Source organism: Oryzias latipes, chromosome 8 (genome assembly GCF_002234675.1).
Source record: "Oryzias latipes chromosome 8, ASM223467v1".
Taxonomy (NCBI): domain Eukaryota; kingdom Metazoa; phylum Chordata; class Actinopteri; order Beloniformes; family Adrianichthyidae; genus Oryzias; species Oryzias latipes.
In genome coordinates, this window is record NC_019866.2 from 2,315,973 (window position 1) to 2,337,172 (window position 21,200).

Sequence of the window (21,200 nt, forward strand, 5' to 3'; positions counted from 1 at the left end):
GAGAAAGTTTCACTTTCTGCTCATCATGCAAACAGATATGAAACAGCAGAAACGACTGATTTCACACAAACAGACTAAGCATAAAGAAATGTTGACTGGCTGATTAGTTTGTTCATTTTTTTCTGATCCAGATTACCCAAAATGCAGTCTGATTCCATGAGTCACGGATGACTCATGTTCTCCACATTTGACTTTTTGTTTGAGCTCCGTTTCCTTCATCAAGAATTTGAAACAATGACATTTCTGGAAGAGGAAAAGGGAGATTACAGGAGAAACACAACTGTGTTTCCTCTGCAGGATTTCCAGTCATTTTGGAAAATGACCTTTACTTCAATCAGAGGTTTTTGGTTCCTCTGCTTTGAAAAACAGCGCCGTCTAGCAAAAATCACATGGACAACGACAGAAAGAAAAAAGTAAACGTTTCATTTTAATTTATTTTATTACTTTATCAGTTTGATTATAACCCTGGGGAACCAAACAACAATTTCCTTCAGGACTTTTATAGTTAATCAAATAATTTTTTTTTTCCATTTATGAAACAAAGCAGAATCCAGCCACACAACAGAAAAAAGGCATAAAATCCCATTTTATATGTGTGTATTCCTAAAAAAACAACTGATGAGGATTGTCCTCTGTGCATTCATAGGTTTCTTTTTCCCCATTAAAAATCAAAATCAAATTATGACTAACGTTTTTTTTTACGTTTAAATGAAGATAATCAGATTTAAATTGTAAGTGTTGATATTTTTATCCTGTCCTAGGACAACAGATGAAATTTAGCTCCTGTGCTAACTCTGGCATATTTATGTTAAAGCAGCTGCTGAAACATTGTTTAATATGCATTGTCCTAATTCAAATAAATAAATAAATAAAAAAAAAAAAAATAAAAAAATTTGGTGAGCAAAAATAGTTTTTTTTCTCACAATATATGAAAAAAACAACCTTTTTTGACAAGATCATACAAATTTTAACATAAACGTTTACAAATTTATACGTTATAAACACTAAACTAAATTTGATTAAAAGAACTTCCGACAGCTTCTGTCCTTTTTATGCACATTTCAATTTTTGTTAGAGAAATCAAATAAAGAATAAAACTTAAAATAGTAATTTACTTAAATTGTAAATTTTAATTGGATTTTTTGTACATTTAATACTAGTAAATAAAGGTTTTAAAATTCAGATTTTTAATCTTATGTTCCACGTGGATTTAGCCAGGACAGACACTTATCTCATGTGTATTTTTATACACATTATATTTTGTATTTTATATTTGTCCACATTTTTCTATGTTTTAATGAAACGGATTCTAGTCATACTTAGGATGCCGGGCAGAAATGGGACCAGCAGGGGGCAGCATTGTCAAACAAAACTTTATCAGAGGTTTTTATTGACTTTGACGTTTGTGACACAAAAGACGTGGGCGCCGCAGACTGTAACATTCAATACTTTTATTGTGAAAAAGTCTCTTCATCACCATCAACTTTACAATCAATAATTTAAAAAAGAACACTAACGTGCGCACGCACACACGCACATCAGATCATTCAGCAGCTTCAACCAAAGGAGAAACAGGATTAGTGTCAAAGAAGTCGCTTCAACGAAGAGGCAAATTCAGAGGTCAAAATTCCCAGAATCCTGTTCAAAGTTTAGTGTTTCTTAAATTTGGGAGAAAATCAACTAATGAAGCAGAAGAAAGAAGAAGTGAAGCTGGTAGCTGCTTCTTCACTGAACACTGTTTGCAATTAGGACTGTTGTTCTAAAAAGAAGACGAGCTTCAGCTGCGGGAGGCGACCTTTGGCCGCAGGAGGTGACCTGCGGCTGCAGGAGGCGACCCGCGGCTGCGGGAGGCGACCTTTGGCTGCGGGAGGCGACCTGCGGCTGCGGGAGGCGACCTTTGGCTGCGGGAGGCGACCTGCGGCTGCGGGAGGCGACCCGCGGCTGCAGGAGGCGACCCTTGGCTGCAGGAGGCGACCCTTGGCTGCGGGAGGCGACCCTCGGCTGCGGGATGCGACCCTCGGCTGCGGGATGCGACCCTCGGCTGCGGGATGCGACCCTCGGCTGCGGGATGCGACCCGTGGCTGCGGGAGGCGACCCTCGGCTGCGGGATGCGACCCTCGGCTGCGGGATGCGACCCTCGGCTGCGGGATGCGACCCGCGGCTGCGGGAGGCGACCCGCGGCTGCGGGAGGCGACCCTTGGCTGCGGGAGGCGACCCTCGGCTGCGGGATGCGACCCTCGGCTGCGGGATGCGACCCTCGGCTGCGGGATGCGACCCTCGGCTGCGGGATGCGACCCGTGGCTGCGGGAGGCGACCCTCGGCTGCGGGATGCGACCCTCGGCTGCGGGATGCGACCCTCGGCTGCGGGATGCGACCCGCGGCTGCGGGAGGCGACCCGCGGCTGCGGGAGGCGACCTGCGGCTGCGGGAGGCGACCCGCAGCTGCAGGAGGCGACCCTTGGCTGCAGGAGGCGCCCTTCGGCTGCAGGAGTTTCACGGCTTGGGCTGTAGCGCTGCCGCCATGGCAGGTCAGACTCCAGAGAGCTTCATGACAGATGAAGCTGAGCGGCAGCGCCTCTGTCGCCTTCCTCTTTGACATCAGAAGAACACTGTCAGCTTTCAGCTTCTGATTGCTCAGCCTTGCTGGGATCTGACAGAGATGAAGCGGAAGACGATGAAGAGGAGGGATTCTGCAGGAACCCTTATCCTGAACCGTCTGGTAACGTGTCAGGTTGAGCTCTAACTCGAGCACGGCGCTGTTGTACGACTAAAACAGTGAAAAGATGGCATCTGGCGTTTTAGGTTATCTTACATGAATGACGGTATTTTAAAAAAAAACTCACTTTCATATATAGTTTGCAAAAAATCTGGAATGAAAATCATCATCTTTAGGGAATTTCCATCCCCACGTGAAACTGAATCCATTTTTCAGGTTTTTCCTAGAAATCTGTGAGAAACGTTTCCGCCGTCGATTTAAGAAAGCTAACCAAAACAGAAGGACTTGATAATTTGATCTCTGAGTTATTTAAAGTGATTAAGTCTGAACACGAGATCCCCGAGGAAGAGGATCACAGCAGCTGCTTTATGGAGGAATGAAATGCAGAGTCCAGAAAAAAAAACGAAAACAACGACTCAGATGTTTCCATCTGAGGAGAAACAAACACGTAGGGAAAGGAAAGAAGCGTGACGTTTTTACAAACAAACAGGAAAAGACGGCAGTGAGAGGAGGAGGATGAAAGAGCAGCCAGTAGAGATGAAGATGAAACCCTACGGAGGTCCATGAAAGAAGCATCTATTATTCAGCAGCTATGAATCATGGGACGGCACGCGGAGGAGCAGATCAGAGGCAGAGCGGAGCTGCAGTTGGTCTCCGGGGAGATCCGGGGCGCAGTCAGACGATGGCGTGAATGCTGGGGGGGAGGGGCAGTAACTGCAGGTAGATCATAGATGCAGGTAATCGAGCGGCGGCGGCTTGTTTGGCATCAGAAAAGCGTCAAAGGTCGAGTTAAGCTGCCGGTTCTGCAGGAGGAGCGTCCTCTTCCTTAAACCAAACTAAGAAATGTTCTCAGGGATTTATACAAACGGAAATCTTTCAGGCTCATCGTGCTTTGGAACACACAGGTGCATTGTGGGTAAATAACCTGACAGATGAAAAGCAAAGGAAAAGCACATCACTTATTCATCCAAACAAAGACAGATGAGTCTATTTGGAGCCGCAAGCCCCCCCCCGCAGCACCAAATAATTCATCTGCAGCAGAAGATTGTCCGACACGCGGGAGCGGCTGAGGCGTTCCCAGAATTCCTGCGTGCAAACTGCAGACTGACCTTTGAAAACCACAGAGGCCCGGCCGATCGGCGCTCACCTCCGCTGACGGCGTGTGGAATTCAATTAAAGTTCAGAAAAGATGAGGGCACCTCAAATAGAAAGACTATTTTTTGCAGGGTTTCCATGGCAACGGGCATCTCTGCCTTTCCCCCAAGCAAGTGTGCAGCTCCGCGGAGCGTTTCACTCTGAAATGACGCTGAGCTGGAAGGAACGTGAAGGCACAGCGGGACGGGGCTGCGTGGTCAGGTCGCTCACAGGTGCAAACGCCGCGGCTCACAGGTGCAAACGCCGCGGCTCACAGGTGCAAACGCCGCGGCTCAGAGTTTCTGTCGTAGCTTATCGGTCTGTAAATCTGAAATGAGGGGGAGGAGCAGCGGCTGACGTACAGCTGACCTCTACTTCTCCCAGATGTAGTGAAAATCAGGCGTAGTGCCCCTCTCCACCCGCTCCTGTCCATGTGCTTTCAGGAGGAGTCAGGACCACCCCCTTGGCTTAAACCCCTCCCCCTTCACCCTGTCGCTATGGCGCATTAGGAGATCTTGCAGTTGCTGCGGGTGCAGTTCTGCGGCGGGCTCTGGGGCGGACGGATGGACTTGGAGCGCTTCAGGCTGTTGCCCTTGGAGCCGCCGGCCGGGTTGGCCAGCGAGTAAGAGCGTCCGTGCATCATGACGGCGTTCATGCCGTTGGCCATGGAGAAGGACTTGAGGTGGGACTTGATGGCGACGGGGAGCGGCAGCTTGTCGATGAGGTGGACGGGCGTGCACGAGACGATGGCCCGGCAGCAGAGGTCCTGCAGGCTGAACACTGGGGGGCAGAGAGGAGAGCCAGATCAGGAATGCAGAGACCGGAGCGGCAGAAGGTCTGAAAAACTCGGCGTTGGGGTCAGTGGAAGACAGGCCTCACCCCCCACCCCCCAAAAAAAGCTGTTTTTTTTTTTTTTTTTTTTTTTTTTTTTTTAACTTGTCCTGTCCAACAGCTAGGCAGACAGATGAGAGCTGAGGGCCTCTTGGGTTGGACATATTTTACTTTAACAAGAGGGGTTATTAATCTTCAGACAAACCAAAGGTATGTCTGAATAAACCCCTTTTGTAATTGAGGCCAAACTTTATTAATTTCAAACATGTCTGAAAATCTTTGGTGTTGGACCGGACGGAAAAGGAAAGAGGGGAAGAAGAGAGAGGGATGTTAGAGAGAGGGGGGGGTAGGGGGTGATAATAGGAGGGGAAGGGGGATAAGACCATGAAGCAGCATAAAGCAACAAGTTTACTGGTTGTTAATCATTATGGTAAGGTTCAAATGAAAAAAAAAACAACAAAAAAAAAAGGGCGGAGCCTGTCCACACACACACTCAAATGTTATAAACACACCTGTTAGTTGCAAAAATGTCCACCTGTCGACATGTACACAAAACAGATAGTGTTCACACGCATACTTATGCCTTAAAACCAACTAGTGTGAAATATTTCAGTCATTCAGTCTGTTGAGCTAACACCTGTGCTCAGGTGAGTGTTTATGTTCTTCTAAAATGGATGGTGGAACGTGAAAAGAAGGAGGGAGAGTGCCCAGCCATCCCCACCCCAAGACCCCCACCGCACCAGCAGCGGCAGCCGGAATCCCCCCAACGCCACACGGGAACCGGCAGGGAACAACCGCCGCCCGGGCGACCAAGCCCGCCACCCAGGCCAGGGCCAGCAGGGCCGCCGCAAGGCCCCCAGAGCCAGAGAGCAGGGAGGCACGGAGGGAAAGAGGGCGCCGCCCCAGCCCAACCAGGAGAGCAGCCCCCCCGCCGCGCCGGGAGAACCCAACGCAGGGCCCCACCGGAGAAAAAGCTGTTTGACCCTCACAACCTTAGCCGCTTTGGGACAAACAAACAAACAAAGATGGAACTTTCTGAGCATCTTCGTCCTTTGCTGTTTAATTAGAAAACAGCTCTTCCCTCTCACATGTCAGCAGAAGCGACTCAAACTCTTCTTCTTTCAATCAAACCTTTTAAGGGAATCACTGGAGGTGTGCAGCTGATGCTAAAACTCAACCCTTTTCTGATCGACTCGCTTAGAAACAAAGACTTTTTTTCCAGAATTTGTAACTGAAGCAACAACTCTGTGACGCGCTGTCCTTCTGAATTCCTGCAGCGGGCGGCGTCTGGTCAATGCAGCCGCCGCGCTCAGACGTTTACAGGAAGGCTCTCATCCACCAACGATCCGTCGTTTCTTCTCCGGTCACTGAAGTCAGTCCTAGAAACGCTCAGGCAGGCTCTTAAGATCGAGTCATTTGAAGCTCCTTAAAAATCGTTTCATACTTTCATCACTTTTTGACTCAAAACAGGTTTATGGTTCTGCTTCCTGTGAATTCTTTTCTCCTTTGACCTTAGAGAGGCTCTCTAAAGACGCAACAACATTGTCTGCTTTGGTCGTTCACCGGACTCCAAACTTCCAGTTTTTCTTTATAGTTTCACTCCGATCCATTTTAATTATGATGATGCTGCTTTTAGCAAAATAAGTAAAAACCCTGTGTTGTTTTCTTGGACATAGTTTCTGCAGAGCAGCATAATTCATTAAAAATTCAGCTCAGAGTTGTCGGCGGAGCAATACCCTTTCCCCTCTAGGGTACTGAGAGCTCTCTGTTTACACGCTGAACAGTTTCGATCCAGATTCCAGCTCAGACGGGGAAAACAAAGACGTTCACGCATCTGTTAGTCTGACAGTGGATGCATCAGAATGGAGCAGAGCAGGGCGTTTATGCCCCGCCCAGCGTATTTTCTACGTCACAAGTAAGCTTTTTTCCAACCGTGTTTTTTCATCTGCTCCTGATTCACAACAATTTGATTAAAGAAATACTCAGAAATGCAGTCTTAGGTGCAAAAATGCAACAAGAACATGTTAAAAACACCAAAAACGCCTTTTAGTCTTTAAAAACATGACAGATTAGGAAGGAAGCTTTACAGGCGGGAGCCCTGATGAAACCGGCACCGCCCACAACTTTCATTTAGAATGAACCCGACCCAAACCCGGGTCGACTGGCATCCCGCGCCCCCACCAGCCCGCCCAGCACCCACCTCTGTTGGGCCTCCAGAACTTCTCCATGCCGTGCCTCATCAGGACGATGCGCGAAAGCTCCGTGAAGGACTCGATGACGTTGAAGTTGCACAGGGGGCTCACCTCGAAGAAGGTCATGCCGTTCTTCTCGGCGTACGCCCTCGCCTGCTCGGTGGGGACTTGACGTTTGAAGGCCAGATGGAGGCGGTTACCGACCAGGATCCGAGGCACACCTGGAGCATGCTGGGAAAAAGAACACACAGTACCGTTGAAGCTGTGTTTGACAGCGGCCGCACGAGTTCCTGAAGTTTAACCCTAACAAGCCGCAGGCCGATCTGACCCCGCCCCCTGACAACGGAAGAAGCATGAGGACCGCCTTCCTCCTTCGCTTCCGTCGCTGCTCATCATCCTTGCTCCTCTGCTGGAGGCAGCACCTCCTCCACCCAAGCAGCTGCAGCTTCAGTGATCATCTAAACTTCCAGAGGAACCCTGATCATTCCAGGAAGCAGCTGCTTTAAGAGCACGGAGCCGCGGCGCCCGCCAACCCGCTGGACGGACGTTTCCCTGAAGCATCAGAGGCTCCAAAGCTCAGGGTCCAAAGACTTCTTTGAAGGAAGTGATGGCCGAGACGTCCTGACACTTTCCTAAAGTGATGTAGTTTCAGTAAATTACACCTGAATCCCATGTTTGAGCCCGATAGAGTCGTATTCCTAACAGAAAACTGGAAAACATGTTTACACATCCCAGCACTGTAAAAATTGACAGCTTTTTTTTTTTTACTTAAATTCTGGATTAATTAAATTAATTAATCAAATTCTGGACTTCTACTTTAATCGTTTGTTTTATTTAAACTTATTTTGAAATCATCCTGCTAATGGCGAAATGATGTTTGTGTGGAAAACGTTTTTCCTTCTGTCTTCTTCAGGTCATGAGCTAGTTTGGGATGAGATGGAAAAATGGAGGCGGTCACAGTCAGGGTTCTTGTTGCCTCCTGGAAGGGTTAAATTCTGAGGCAGATGATCAAATAAGGGGGCGGGGAGCAGCGCTCCTGCCTCAAAGCAAGAAGGTCCCAGTTCGAGTCCCGGCTGGGAGGCCTGACACAGAATCACCAGAGCCTTTCTGTGTCCGGTGCATGTGTGGTTCATAGGTTCATTGCTTTCTCGAAATCGTCCATAGGTGTTATTGCGAGTGTGTATGGGTGTGTGATTGTGTCCCTGTGTGAGACTGGCGCCCTGTCTATGGTCGCCAGTTTGGGTTGGGCTCCGGCAGCCCCGTGACCCCGAAAGGGACAAAAACGGGTTTAGAAAATGAACGGATGAAGATCAAATAACAGGTATTCATGGGATGAAGTTCAATCGCTGAACTGAAAGTGGGCGTTTCATCACCTTCTGGAACAACTACTGAGAAACGACGACACGAGGACTCAGGCCAACATGAAAGTGACAAATAAAAATGCTCCGAATGTTTTTTTTTTCCACAAATCCGTGCCGTACTTCTCTAGAGGTGGAGCAGGAAAGGACAGAGTAAAACCCAAATTCCACAAGCTGAAAATACCCCACATGGACGCCGACACACACAAAGCGGACGTGCTCTCCGTTTCCACGTCAGCAGGAAGGACGTGGAGTGTGCACGCACGCACGCACGCACGCACGCACACACACACACACACACTACTGTGCACCGTTTCCACATGCATCCATGAGACGGCCTTCTGTCACTCTGACGTGACGCAGCGGAAGGCGCTGGAACCTCCTGCAGACGGAAGGACGTTTGAGCAGATCATCTCTGTGAAGCAGAGAACCTCGGTTCCTCTGATCCTGGTTCGGTTCTTCATCTCAGGAGGACAATCAGAACTTTAAACTACAAGTTAAAGGAATGCGTTTTCTGTTATTGATGAGTACCTTTCTGAATAAAAGTCTGAACAAAATGGATTGTAACAACGCTATTTAGGGTTCAAATGTAAGCCACACATAGAAAAAAGTAGAGCTTACAGTCAAGCTAAGCATGTTCCTTGAATGGAGCAGCGATGGATGTTTTTAAATTCGCAGGAATGTGGTCATGTAGTGTTTTCTTTCTGTCTGTCTCTCTATATATATATATATATATATATTTTTTCCCCTCAGGCTTTAACAATTTTAACACCTATTGAGGATTCTGATTTTTCGATGACTTACATTTGGCAATAACTTCATTTGAATCTCCTGTTTTTGGTGACTGAATAATGTCGTTTTTATGTATCTTTTTTAGTCATAACATTTCTAACGGCTAATTGTTGTTTTAGTGTGCGAGTTTTGCACAAACCAGGAAGCACATTTTTAAATTTCTTTGTACTTGTGATAAGAAAAATCTGTCAGTCAATCAATCCGGCTTTAAAAAAGATTGTTTTCTGAATTCAAACAAAAAGTCCGTAACAGATTGCCTCTTGCTCTCTCTCACCTCATCGATCTCTCTGATCCACCTGTCAATGCCGTCAAACGACCAGCGGTTGGTGATGTCATAAACCAGGAGGATCCCCTAAAAAACAAACAAGCACAAAACTCTCCCGTTACCACGGGAACGCTCCATTTGTCAGATTCTTCCTCTCCTCTGCGGCTCCTCCTCACCTGCGCCCCACGGGAGTACGAGCGAAAGATGGTGCAGAACCTCCCCTGACCAGACGTGTCCCTGCAGAGAGCAGCGGGCGGTTTAAATCACGGGACGGGGCTCAAACGTCAGCGCCAGCTTTTCCAACATGGGTTCCGTGATGAGGATCTTACTTTAGCTCAAAAACACAGCTTTTATTCTGAAAAACACCGCAGAACTTGGAGCCGGGACTCCTTCCTGCTGCAGATTAATCAAAGCTAAATAAAAAATGAAATCACAAAAACACTTCAATTTAATCCGCATAGTTAGGATTCATCATTATATTTCATGGGTGGGTTTTTCTTTCTATTCATTCAAATATTATTTTTTTAAACTCGATTTTTTTTTTGCTCTCTGAGTACACAAACTATTGTGTGTTTTTGTGTGTGTGGGGGGATATTGGATATACAGTGAAGCACTTTTTGCTGCAATGTTTACACAAAAAGTTTGATTGATTTATTAAGATAAGGAGAACAATGGAGAGCATTTACTTTACTTTAGACATTAAAAACTTAAAAGCAGCAACTAGAAAAATGATGGATTCACAACAACCGCCTGGTTTTTTTCATGTTTGTGGCAAAATTCAGATTTTATGTTTCTGCTTCAGTTAGAAAATGTCTTCAGTAACTAGTGTTGATGTTTTTCACAGCCTCGTGATCAGATTTAAACTCTCTACTCATGTGGTTTAGTGCAGAGTCAGAACGGTTCGTTAAGGTCGGCCATCTTGGTGAGGTAACCAGGGAAAACTGCTGAAAGTTGGTAAAAAAATAAATAAATAAATAAATAGAGTTTGTGTTTGGACGATATGTGAAAATTTCCATGTCCACTCCATAAATACGAATGTCGTTTGGCAATCGCAATATCGTTAGAGGGCGGAGTCACTGGTATGTCAAAAAAAAAGAAAAGTACTTCTTTTTTTGTCTTTTATGACCTTTTAGGTTTATGGGCATTGGGAATGATCCCTCACTGTCTGTCCGAGGACTCAGGCATCAGCGGTTTCTGCTCCTCGGACTGAACCCTTTTGAACCACTGAAGATTGAGGTTGTCCGACACTCGACGTTCTCCACAGGGAATACGAGGCGTCGGTTTTCCCCCAGAGGAGCCACATTCCTTGGCCTTCCTCCAAACAGACCTCGCCTAGTCCTGCAGAGCGCCAGAACTTCAACTGCTGCAGCTTCACAAAGGACCAATGCCGACTGCCGCAACAATGAGATCCTGTGCAGCAGCAGCAGGTTAATTATGGCGGAAAGAAGCTGTAATTATGACCCGAGTGTCAGCTCCAGATTCCTGGTGTTATTTAAAACGATGAGATTCGGCAGAGCTGGAATGTAGCGTGTGTGATGTTACTGCAAAGCAATGCCGATGCATCTTCTCATTGGCGCTTTGTGGAAAAACTGTCCTCGGTCCAAGAGTTCTCCAGAGACGCTTCTCCTTTAAGACCAAACGTACTCATGCTCCATTTCCCACATTCATCTCCAAGTGTTTTCCTTCACTTCTGGAGGCTCTGATGAAGGCCTTGTTTCTTACCACAGCTCCAGCTTCACTCTCCTGCCGTCCAAGAGGATGGTGGTGGTTTTGTAGTCGATGCCTGCATGGGAAGAGAGGAACGATGAAGAGGAACAGATCCTTTAGGGCGGCAGAGTGAAGGTGCTGCACAAAAACACACCTTCTGGAAAAAACGTCTTTAAACATCAGGGCTCCTATGAGTTTCTTCAAGTTCAGTTTAAGACTTTTCTAAGGCCGTGCATTTCAAACATTATAGACCAATTTCTCAGCCCATTTCCCATTTTATTCATTGATTCCCACTTTATGACCAAAAGAGTAGCTTCTTGTCTTCTTTTTCTCCTTTTTTTTAAACCATTGGAGGGCATTCTCCAGACATAGTAGAGTTGCACGATATGAGGAAAACTCGCGATATGCGATATTACAGATTAATATTGCAATAACGATATAATTTGCGGTATATAAACAAATCGTAAAATAACTAAAATTACCATTCCAACAATTTCAATGCAACAGTTTAAAAATTATTCTCCAAATGACCCTCGTCGACATAGGTGACAAAACATCTAACATTAAAGGCCTCCGTCCGATTGGTCAACAACGTGAAGCCTTCCATCCGATTGGTCAAATGCATAAAAGGATTTATTTGATTCATTAAATACTTCCAGCTGCCCTAAGATTGTTTTAACACATTTAAGGTCTACGATTTATTGCAATTCTCGCCGTCTTTTGCGATATGCGTATTGCAGAGCTGGATATTGCGATAACGATAAATTAGCGGTATATTGTGCAGGCCTGGTACATAGCAAGTGGTTCTGTGGCTGTTAATTTGCATTATTTGATCAAGATCATGTTTGAAATATTTTATTTTAGACAAAACACGTGAAAAGGAGACATTTCAAACAGCACAATTTTTAAGGCTTTATATCAAAATTCAAGACTTTTTATTATTTCCAAATTCCTAAATTGAATGCTTCCAAAACGTTTGGAGGGAGACTGGAGTGGGAGAGCAGCAGTCGACCTCCATCTGCTCCCACGTTGACACTGTATGTGGAGGCATATTTTAAAAGGAGTAAAAACCACCAAAAGCTCACATTTGACCGTTCAGAGGTCTTCCAAACCACAAACTCAGAGGAAGGACCAAACAATGACTGGATCTCACAGCCGCAGCAGCAGAATGATGGAGACAAGACGTCCTATGTATTTACAGGAAACTTTCACTTGTGTTTGTTGTTGAACCATGAGAACAGGAGCAGAGCTGCGCCTCAGGTGATGATCTGATCCCTAACTAAACCGGTTTGACTGCCACACCTGTCACCTGCACCGCCGTCCAGGCTTGTTCCTGAAGAACCAAAAGGTGAACTACGGAGCAACCGCTGCTGAGAGTCCAAAGACGCCTCATTGATGTCCCCAACAGTGAATGCAGCATTTTGCCTTCTTTTGAAAGGCCCCTTTTCTCTTAAACAGACCCTCAAACCCTCCCGACACATCAGCTTCTCACTGCAGCTCTGATTGCAGAGACTCTGCAAACAAACACAAAGTACAGAGTGGTGGTCTGATGGTTAGCAGCTGCTGGCCAACAGCATTAGTTAGACGCGTTTTCGCTGCACAGGAAAGTGCTGAGCTCAGGCTGGGCTAATGGAATTGCAGCGCTGCCTAACAAATGCTTCCTTTCTTCTCTGCCAAAGCTCACTTAGAAACCCCAGATAATCGATAGTGTTTCAACATCTCCACGTCTTCACTGGAAACTGCTGAGGCCTTCAGATATGTCCGCTTTGTTCTGAGAAGGTTCAGAGCTTTGGGTTTATGTATGCAGTGTCCAAGAATCCAGTTTACTTTCATAACATTGGATATGTTTGGATTGCAGAAAGAAAGCAAATTATTTTGGGGTGTTGGTGTTTTTACAGACATGAAATGGAAATTCATTTCTGAAATATTTGCTGCAGTCAATTAAAGAAGTGCTACAAAAAGTATGGTGCATCAGAAGGGCCAAAAACAAGGCTTTTGACAAGTGCAGTTTATTAAAAATTAAGGATCTCTGCTAAACTTGCAAAATTATTAGATTACAATTTGTGGTGTCTTTATTTAAAGAAGAAATCCTACTGTTGAGCAATCAGAAAACTTTATCCAAAAGGATTCTTTCTTTTGTGCTTTTCTGACATGAAGTAAAACCTTTAAAATGGAGACAAAACGGATCAATCTAAACGTGCGTTATAAGACTGTGGACTGACGCTTTTGTCCTGGAATCATGACTGCCTTCAACAACGTTGCTGTCACATCTGTATAGATGACGTGGAAACTGTAGGACGAGTGGGGAACAGTTGGTGTTGTGTTGCTGCAGCAAAACAATGCAGTGCTGTGCTGATCAGATCCCTGAGGAACATCTCACTGATGCCGGTGATGGAGCAGGAGATTTAAGAGCCTCACTGCTCTGGCAGATGCACTGAAAAGTAACTTTCCAAGCGGTTTTCTGCTTTTTAATTGGCTTCTTTACTTCTGGCCTGCTGTCACCTGACGGTTCCCCTCAACTGAGAGGAAAAGGAAAAGTGCCGCTTCATTAAATCCTTCATTTTGGACCATTTTGTTTGGTTCCTGAATACTTTTTCAATGCTTGTTTGGTAAGTTTTGAAAATGTTATACTATAGATCACAAATGGGGTGGTGTGTCTGGTGCACTTGGGTAGTTTCTTTTCCTACATCAAGTAAAAAACAAACACATAGCAACCATTCAAACATAATATCTTTCATAAGAAGAATGCCTGTTTGACCCTAGAACTGTTGATTTGTAAATTGGATCGCCGTCTAAATAACGATCCTCAGTCCCGGTGATAAAGTCTTCTCAGAGAGGAAAAGCTAACTTTCTTAATTCCCGGTTCTCTGGTTCATGTGACGTTTGTGAAACCAGGTTAGTGAAGAAATCTGACAGTAACCTGAGGACTGAAAAATATTCAGACCGTCTCTGTAAAAACTAAAACCTTCTAAATATATAAAAATCAAACTTATTTACTAGGATGTCAATGGGTAAACCTGCCACCAGTGGTCTTTAGAGGAACTACAACTTTGGCTACTTCCCGGTTCAAATCAAATTTGAAAGGGAAAGAGGGAACTTGGTCTGTAACCCTTGTGCTATCCTAGGCAATTTAACATTGGGAGTTGGGTCATCTAGACCCACTAGACAGTGCTCTGAACCTTTTTTCTTCAATGATTTGTGATCTTCACTGGTGTCCATGGATTACATGAAATCTTTCCAGCTTTATCCACCTTTGTCATGGTAGGGAGAACACGTCAATGTAAGGGTGGGGTCATCTAAGATAGTACAAGGGTTAAATTTAAAGTTAAGATGGGGGTCTCCTCACTGGAGGACCCTAGTTTGTTTTGTTTTTGGTGTCGGAGCGTAAATAAACCAACGCAGAACCGCTCCACCCTTTCAGACGAGGATGGAACTGTTTGTTCATGGTTTGTTTGGAAGCGTCAGAAGAAGCACAAGCGTTGGCAGCCTTACAAAATACAGTTTGTAATGTGTAATTTGAGATTTGGCAGTAACAACACTGTGCATCATTCTGTCATTGAGCATGAATGTTTTTCACTGTGAGGCTCAGATGTTTGAGTGACTCATCAGAAAAACTGTCTCCAGCAAAACAACACCAACCAACTCGACTCACCGCGCTGAATCTGCGACACAGACACGCTTCGCCAAAGGTTTTCTTCTTCAAAATCTCTGTGGAAGCGGTGAAGCACCCAAACTGACGGACGACATGCAGCAGATTAGTCCCTGCAAACAGCTCGTCTAAAGATCAGAGCCTGACTTGGCAGCATCCACTACAAACATGCTGCCCTAATTCTGGCTTCTTGAAATATTCAGGGTCCCGAAGGCTGGCCAAAAAAAAAAAAAAAAAAGACTTGGTCGGCTTGCCAAAAGGATGGGAACCACTAGGAAAGGTAGTGTCTGCAGAGCATGATCGTGGTCAGCCTTCACATCCACCGGCAGCTGCTGTCCAGCCGTTCATCCGCTGCTCTTCCATGGGGCCTCGTGCCAACGAGCAGCACCAGCCTTCAGCAGAGATTGGTCAGATAAGTGCTCGCTCTGCCAGCTGATGCATCTTTTAGAAGACTTTGGGGGTCGCTAAAAACAGAACGTTGTGTTGATCCAAAAAAAAAAAAAGTTCTTCAGTGAATTCTGCTGAGGAAAACCTCCTATGAGGAGTAACTGTAGGTCAACATTTGCAATTTATCCATTTTCCCATAAGAAAGAGTGAGCATCTAGTAAAATGGAATCTGCATCTTTATTCCTTCTTTCTGACACAGCTTTTACACAACCAAAATCCGGTTAAGGAATGTTTTACTTAACCAATTTTGTATATATTCCTTTCATTCTTTTATAACGTATTTAGTGATGTGACCGTTTTCTTTTTAAAACACATTCATAGGAATATACGAATGTGTCACTGACAGGCATTGATCTTAGTTTTAAATTTCCAAAAAAAGAAATCAATGTTAACAATCCATCAATCTTCAGAACCTACTGAGCCCTATGGCAGTGGTCCTCAACCCCTGGGCCGTGGACCGGTACCGGTCCGTGGAACAATTGGTACCGGGCCACAGATGAGAAAAAAATGTTTCCATTTTATTTTCTAATCTGACTCTGAAGGACGTTTTATTTGGGAAAACTCCCAGATTCTCCCCGCCACATCCGACTCTTGACGTATATCGAGTCGCTCGAAGAAAAAACAAATATATACTTTGGAAAATTTCTTTTTGGCAGGAAAGACTCAGTGAGGAAACAGAAGAGCCTTCAAAATAAAAGAAAGTTGCATTAAACAGACAAAAACTATGAGACTTTAGTCCAGATATGGATTTATTTAGTTTATTCATTATTATTTAGTTGTAGATGTGTTACGGTTGCAGACGCTATCTTTGTGTGACAATGTCAACACACAGTGTTTGACTTATCTAATTGTCTTTTCCCTTCATGGATGCTGACAACAAAGCCAAAGTGTCCCCCCCCCCCCCACACAGGAGAGCATAAGGAGATAGGGGAGGGGGGGTCCTCATCTCTGGCCTGGCGTCTGCATTAGCCATATGTTGACATGCTAACTGTCCGTCACCTAATAGCATCTCGGAGGAAACTCACAGCTAACATTATTTCCGCCTCAGCGCAAAGTTAAGACTGTGGCAACCAGGGGGTTAGCCCTGCCTATAGCCGCTAAGACTCCTGGGAAATCTTGTGTCTTGAATACTTCACCATCACTGAGAGAGTTATGAAGAGAGAAGTGAGGTTCATGTTGTTACACTGTTCGTGTGTCATCATTATAAATGGATTTTAATGCCGGAAAGGAAATGGAGCTATCTGTTTCTCCGTCTACTCTATCTCTGAGACTGTTTGATGGTGTGTGGAGTTCGAGGCAAGGACGGTCAACGCAGCTAGTTCATTAGCAGCTAGTTCATTAGCAGCTAGTTCATTAGCAGTTAGTTCATTAGCAGCTAGTTCATTAGCAGCTAGTTCATTAACAGCTAGTTCATTAGCAGCTCTCCTCTCGTTTACCCGCTACGAGTGACAAAGCAGTCGGGTCGTTACAATGTATATACGGGGGAAAAAAAAGAGAAAACGTACCGAAACAGTACAGAAGTGAACCGAACCGAAACTGCCGTACCGAAACGGTTCGGTTCAACTTCGTGTAAGGGTTAATGGCCGGCGAAGTGTGCGGAATTACTTTTTAAAGCACGCAGTGGAAGCATGACCCACCCGACGCGAAGCGGAGGACGGTTGCTTCCGCGAAGTGCGTTAAAAAGCAATAAACGCATAAAGCATCAGTTCAGAGAGAAAGTTCACCTCTTACTAGGGCTGCACGATATGAGGAAAACTCGCGATATGCGATATTGGTGATTAATATTGCGATAAGGACATAAATTGCGGTATATAAACAAATAGCAAAACAACCAAAAACATAATTTCCGTGTTCACTGCAACAATTTAAAAATTATACTCCAAATGACCCTCGTCGACGTAGGAGGCAAACATCAAACATAAAAGGGCTCATCTGATTGATCAACAACGTAAACGGGTCCTTCTGATTGGTTAAATGCATAAAGGGATTTATTTCATTTGTTCAATATTTCAAGCTGCCATGAGATTGTTTTAGCACATTTAAGGTAACCATTTATTGCGATTTTCGCCGTCTTTTGCGGTATGCATATTGCACAGCTTAATGTCGCGATAACGATAAATTTGCGGTATATTGTGCAGGCCTACCTCTTACCGCTTGTTTTTGTCCAAATGATGAAGCTAAAGGTTGTTTTAAAGAAGCCGGTGCAGTGATACAAAACATTTAAGCTAGGTGACCGGAACTTCTTTTTTCACAGAGCGGTTATCAGGTTTTAACGCACACCCAGCAGCCAATCAGAATAGAGTATTCACTCGGACCATGGTATAAGTATCGTTACACCCCTATTTAGTTTTACAGGTTAAAATCTATAGCATTGTTTAATGGTTCCTACATAAAATTCAAAACTAAAAAAACAACATTAAAACAAATAAAGTTCAAAGCAGCTGCAGATATTTTACAGAGCATGAAGATAAACTGTACCTTCAAAAGTTAACCCACTTGTTGTTGGGCGAAGGCGATACAACTAACTTATCAGGAACAGCAAAGGAGCTGAAATGAGCGGCCGGAATCAAACCATCGCCTGGGGGTGTCAGAGATGAAACAGAGGAGCAGGAAAGCTCCACAGCTGCAGCGGAAACAGCAGGAAGGAGAGCGGCTGGAAACCCTGCTGACCATCAGGACAAGTGCATTAAAGCAAGCTGATCAATATCTGATCAATATCCCTGTCCTGTCATGAAGATCTCTCTCTTCTGAGTGTTGCTGTGCGTTTTCAAGCCTTTATCACAGCAGCTCAGACCCCCCCACACACGCACAGCCATCCTCTGAGTTCTGAAAACGATGCATCAAGTCAAAATCTAACATGTCGAAATCTTTCTGCATCTAAAAATAGAGCTTGCTCCTCCCTCCCGCTGCTTTTCCTGTTTGCTGCTGCTTCTGCTCCAGCAGGAGGAATCGTCCTGATTCCATCAGAGATTCGGCTCAAAGCGAATCTCAACCGTTCATGGAACACCTGAGTGCTGAGGTACACATGTGGTTACGCAACACCACCCGCCAGAAAGCTGCTCCGTTTGGGACGGCCAGCGCCACCATGGACTCTGCTCCACAAGTCGAGGGCTAACGCTGTCTTCAACATCCCGCTGCCTCGCTCGATTTGTGCTTCGGAAAAAGCGTTGACGCCATTTCTAACGACTGAACTGACAACATGACAAACTTTTTCCTTGGTTCAGCTCAAGAAGGTAAAAAAAAGCAGCTAAAAAAGTCAAATCAAAGTCTAATAATATCTGTACAAGCTGCCACGTTAGATAGTAGAAGCTGAATCAGGCAAAGATGGTAACATTTGCTAGGAAAAAAAAATTACACACAAAGCGCTGCAGACGGGTCAAAATTGATGTGGATTCATGTTAAAGATCAAGTTAATTGATCAGATTTTTGTTATTTTAAGCGTGATGATTTTTAAAATCCCCTAAAATGTTTAATTAATAAGATTGTAAGACGGTTTGAAAGATTTTTTATGCAAAACTTTGCAATAAATTTCCAAAAAGGACCTTTTTTTTTAAAGTACATGAAGTTTTTTTATTCATTTTAATGACAAAAACACAGATTATTCTAAAACATAATGAAAGGAGGAAGCAAACACAGAACACAAGCAGCACTTTTATGAAAGGGGCAGATCACCCTATTGTTGTTGTTTGAGTAAAGTGACACTGAGTGAATTACCCAGAATTCATAGCGGCACCTAAAGGTGCTCTGCTACAGAAGAGCTGCTGGTGGTTTATTATTACCAGGAAAATTAAAATGTTTATGCCATTTAAGAGATTTATATTATTTTGATTGATCTAAATTTGGTTTCACCTTCTGTGTTTGATAATAATTTAGCCAATTAATATAAAACCTGTTAACATAAACGTAGATGAAATAGTAACAGAAAAAAAGAACATCTACATTACAGGATCATTCGCTGATTGTTACATTTAATTTATGTTAAAAATGTTCAATTTACATAGAATAGAGGCTTATATTCTGATTAGAAATATGTAAATGTAAAGGCTTTTCATCAATAAACAGCAATTGTTTCACGCTCTGGTAAAAGGTGAACTCTCTTTATGGAAATATTAAAACAACAGAACTGAAGTGAAGGTTCTGCAGTGCATAAACAACAACAAAAAAAGATTGTGTATTAATTAAAGCCTCAACCTCAGGTGATAGAATTGAAATATTCGGGCAGAAAACGCCTCCTTCGTTCCAGCGGCGGTAAACTTATGGATGTAAGTTAAAATCGCTCAAACCTAAAGATGTTTGGCTACACTTTTAACAATCCCTTAAAAGGGGATGGGAGTGTGACGCTGCGCACGCGGCGGCAAAGACGGACGGTTCTGCCACAGTGCTGCTGAACGATTACCAAGTGAAAACATGCAGACGTGGTTTTTGAGCCAGACAAAAGGAGAATAATGTGACTAAGATGAACCAAACACTGCACACTCATTTGCATGAGAATGCTCTCTGTTGGAGCATAAACCCAGAATGTTCAGGACTTTTGTGACTCACCGCTGCTGTAGGCATAAGGGGACTCTGCAGATCCATCCTGCAGGCTGTCCAGGATCTCTCCTTTGCCCACGTCGCTGTCTCCCACCAGGAGGAACTTGAGCAGGTAGTCGTAGCTTTTCACTGGGCTCCCCTGGCTGCCCATCCTCTCCTCTGAGCCAGGATGGCTGGAGATGAACGGCTGGAAACGTGGGTGGTGCACCCGTATATCTTTGTCCCTCTTGTTGGAGCCAAAACAATGTCTTGTTATGCCATGAACTTTCTTTGTGTGCGTCTCAACCGTTCAAGTCTCTGACGAGTGTCCTACGTGAAAAGCAAGGCGGGAGCCAGATAACTGAGACTAGCTTGAAGGGAAATCATTTTCTCCTGCTGGGTTTAAAGGGTGGCCATAGTTTCTTCAATTCTGTAATTTATCACTACCTCTCCTTAAATCCAGACCTACTGAACTGTATTCAAACCACATTCAAATAAAGTTTAAGAGCAAAACGGATTCAGCTAAAGGATTATAGACAGTTTTTTGCTCGTTAAAGACAACAAAACCACCGCAAGTTAAAAAAAATAGTTACAAAACTTATTTTTTAATTAAATATTTATTGACATGGGCTTTCGGTTGATTTATTTTGTAAAGAAATCGAAAACGTGTCTTTTTGTTCGCATCTTAAAAGGCTTTTGTGCAATTTTAGCAACAAAGCTAACCCTGCCTGGAAGCTAGCAAGTTAGCTAAGTGCTAACGAAAACATGAAAACACTGTCACGCTGAATATAACCATAAAACATGCTGCTTTATCAGATTATTCCAACACGAAAACATAGGAAAACATTAACGAAATGTCACAGGAAGCGTAGCGCTCCTCGCGAGCTAAATTTCTACGTCGGAGTAAATTATTCAGGCCCCCCCGAGTCTTTAATTTTCTCAGGATGACAAAGATTTCCGTTACATCTGTGCTTTGTTAGTCCGATAATATCCCCAAAATCTTCAGGATAACCGAGCGGCCGTGAGGCTCTTACGTCCAGTCTGAATCCCTGACACTGTGCTGGGTAAACTCAGCCCGCGACGTTTCCATTTTTCTCCATAGTTCTCTGTCATAATCAACGCCGTGACGCCTCTACGCCGCACTACAGAACTGCCGCTGACAGATCCGCGGCTCCCACCTCTTTAATCCGTCCCCGCCCACTCACTCACAAACCCCGCCCCATCGGTCACTCGATTGGACAGAAAACTCGATGGGAAAGGAAAAGCTGCAGCGATTGGTCAACGAAAATGTCCATCACAGACTGTTGTCAACAATGCGCAGATGGCGAGGAAAATGTGGAAAACAAAGATGATCCATTCTTTACTGAATGATAGAGGAACAAAGGCAAAGATATGCGGTTAAACGTGATTACACTAAAGCATGATGGGAAAACCAATAATCCAATTCTCTAAAACAGCTGGCATAGCAAGAGAAACAGTGTTTTTAAATCTAATAACAGAGGAAAGTATCAGTTAAATCTTGTTTTCACCTTTTTGGAGCCAAGCTCAAGGTACACTTTTTTCCTTGACAAAAATCACAAGGCACAGCAGCACGCAAA

The 21,200-nt window shown here is 44.4% G+C and overlaps 1 protein-coding gene across 2 annotated transcripts; it reads right to left on the reverse strand.

The window, feature by feature from the left end:
- Positions 1-1,436: 1,436 nt before the first annotated feature.
- LOC101161809 (ras-related protein Rab-40C) lies at positions 1,437-20,772 on the reverse strand. Of its 2 annotated transcripts, XM_023957288.1 has the most exons (7): positions 20,637-20,772; positions 19,633-19,932; positions 11,010-11,070; positions 9,464-9,524; positions 9,297-9,374; positions 6,881-7,103; positions 1,437-4,629 (listed from the first exon to the last, which is right to left on the reverse strand). In XM_023957288.1, exons 2-7 carry the CDS (start codon positions 19,772-19,774, stop codon positions 4,355-4,357), a joined length of 840 nt encoding a protein of 279 aa, XP_023813056.1. In that variant the 5' UTR covers positions 19,775-19,932; positions 20,637-20,772; the 3' UTR covers positions 1,437-4,354. The 2 variants fall into 2 exon arrangements, with proteins under 2 accessions (XP_023813056.1, XP_023813055.1); XM_023957287.1 differs by having other exon boundaries at positions 19,633-20,772.
- Between the last annotated feature and the right edge of the window lie 428 nt (positions 20,773-21,200).

Coding starts and splice junctions, on each gene's coding strand:
- LOC101161809 (XM_023957288.1), bottom strand. CDS start 19,774: ATGGGCAGCCAGGGGAGCCCAGTGAAAAGCTACGACTACCTGCTCAAG. Junction 9,525..11,009: donor AGAGTGAAGCTGGAGCTGTG/GTAAGAAACAAG, acceptor TGCTCTCTGCAG/GGACACGTCTGGTCAGGGGA. Junction 9,375..9,463: donor CGTACTCCCGTGGGGCGCAG/GTGAGGAGGAGC, acceptor TTTGTTTTTTAG/GGGATCCTCCTGGTTTATGA.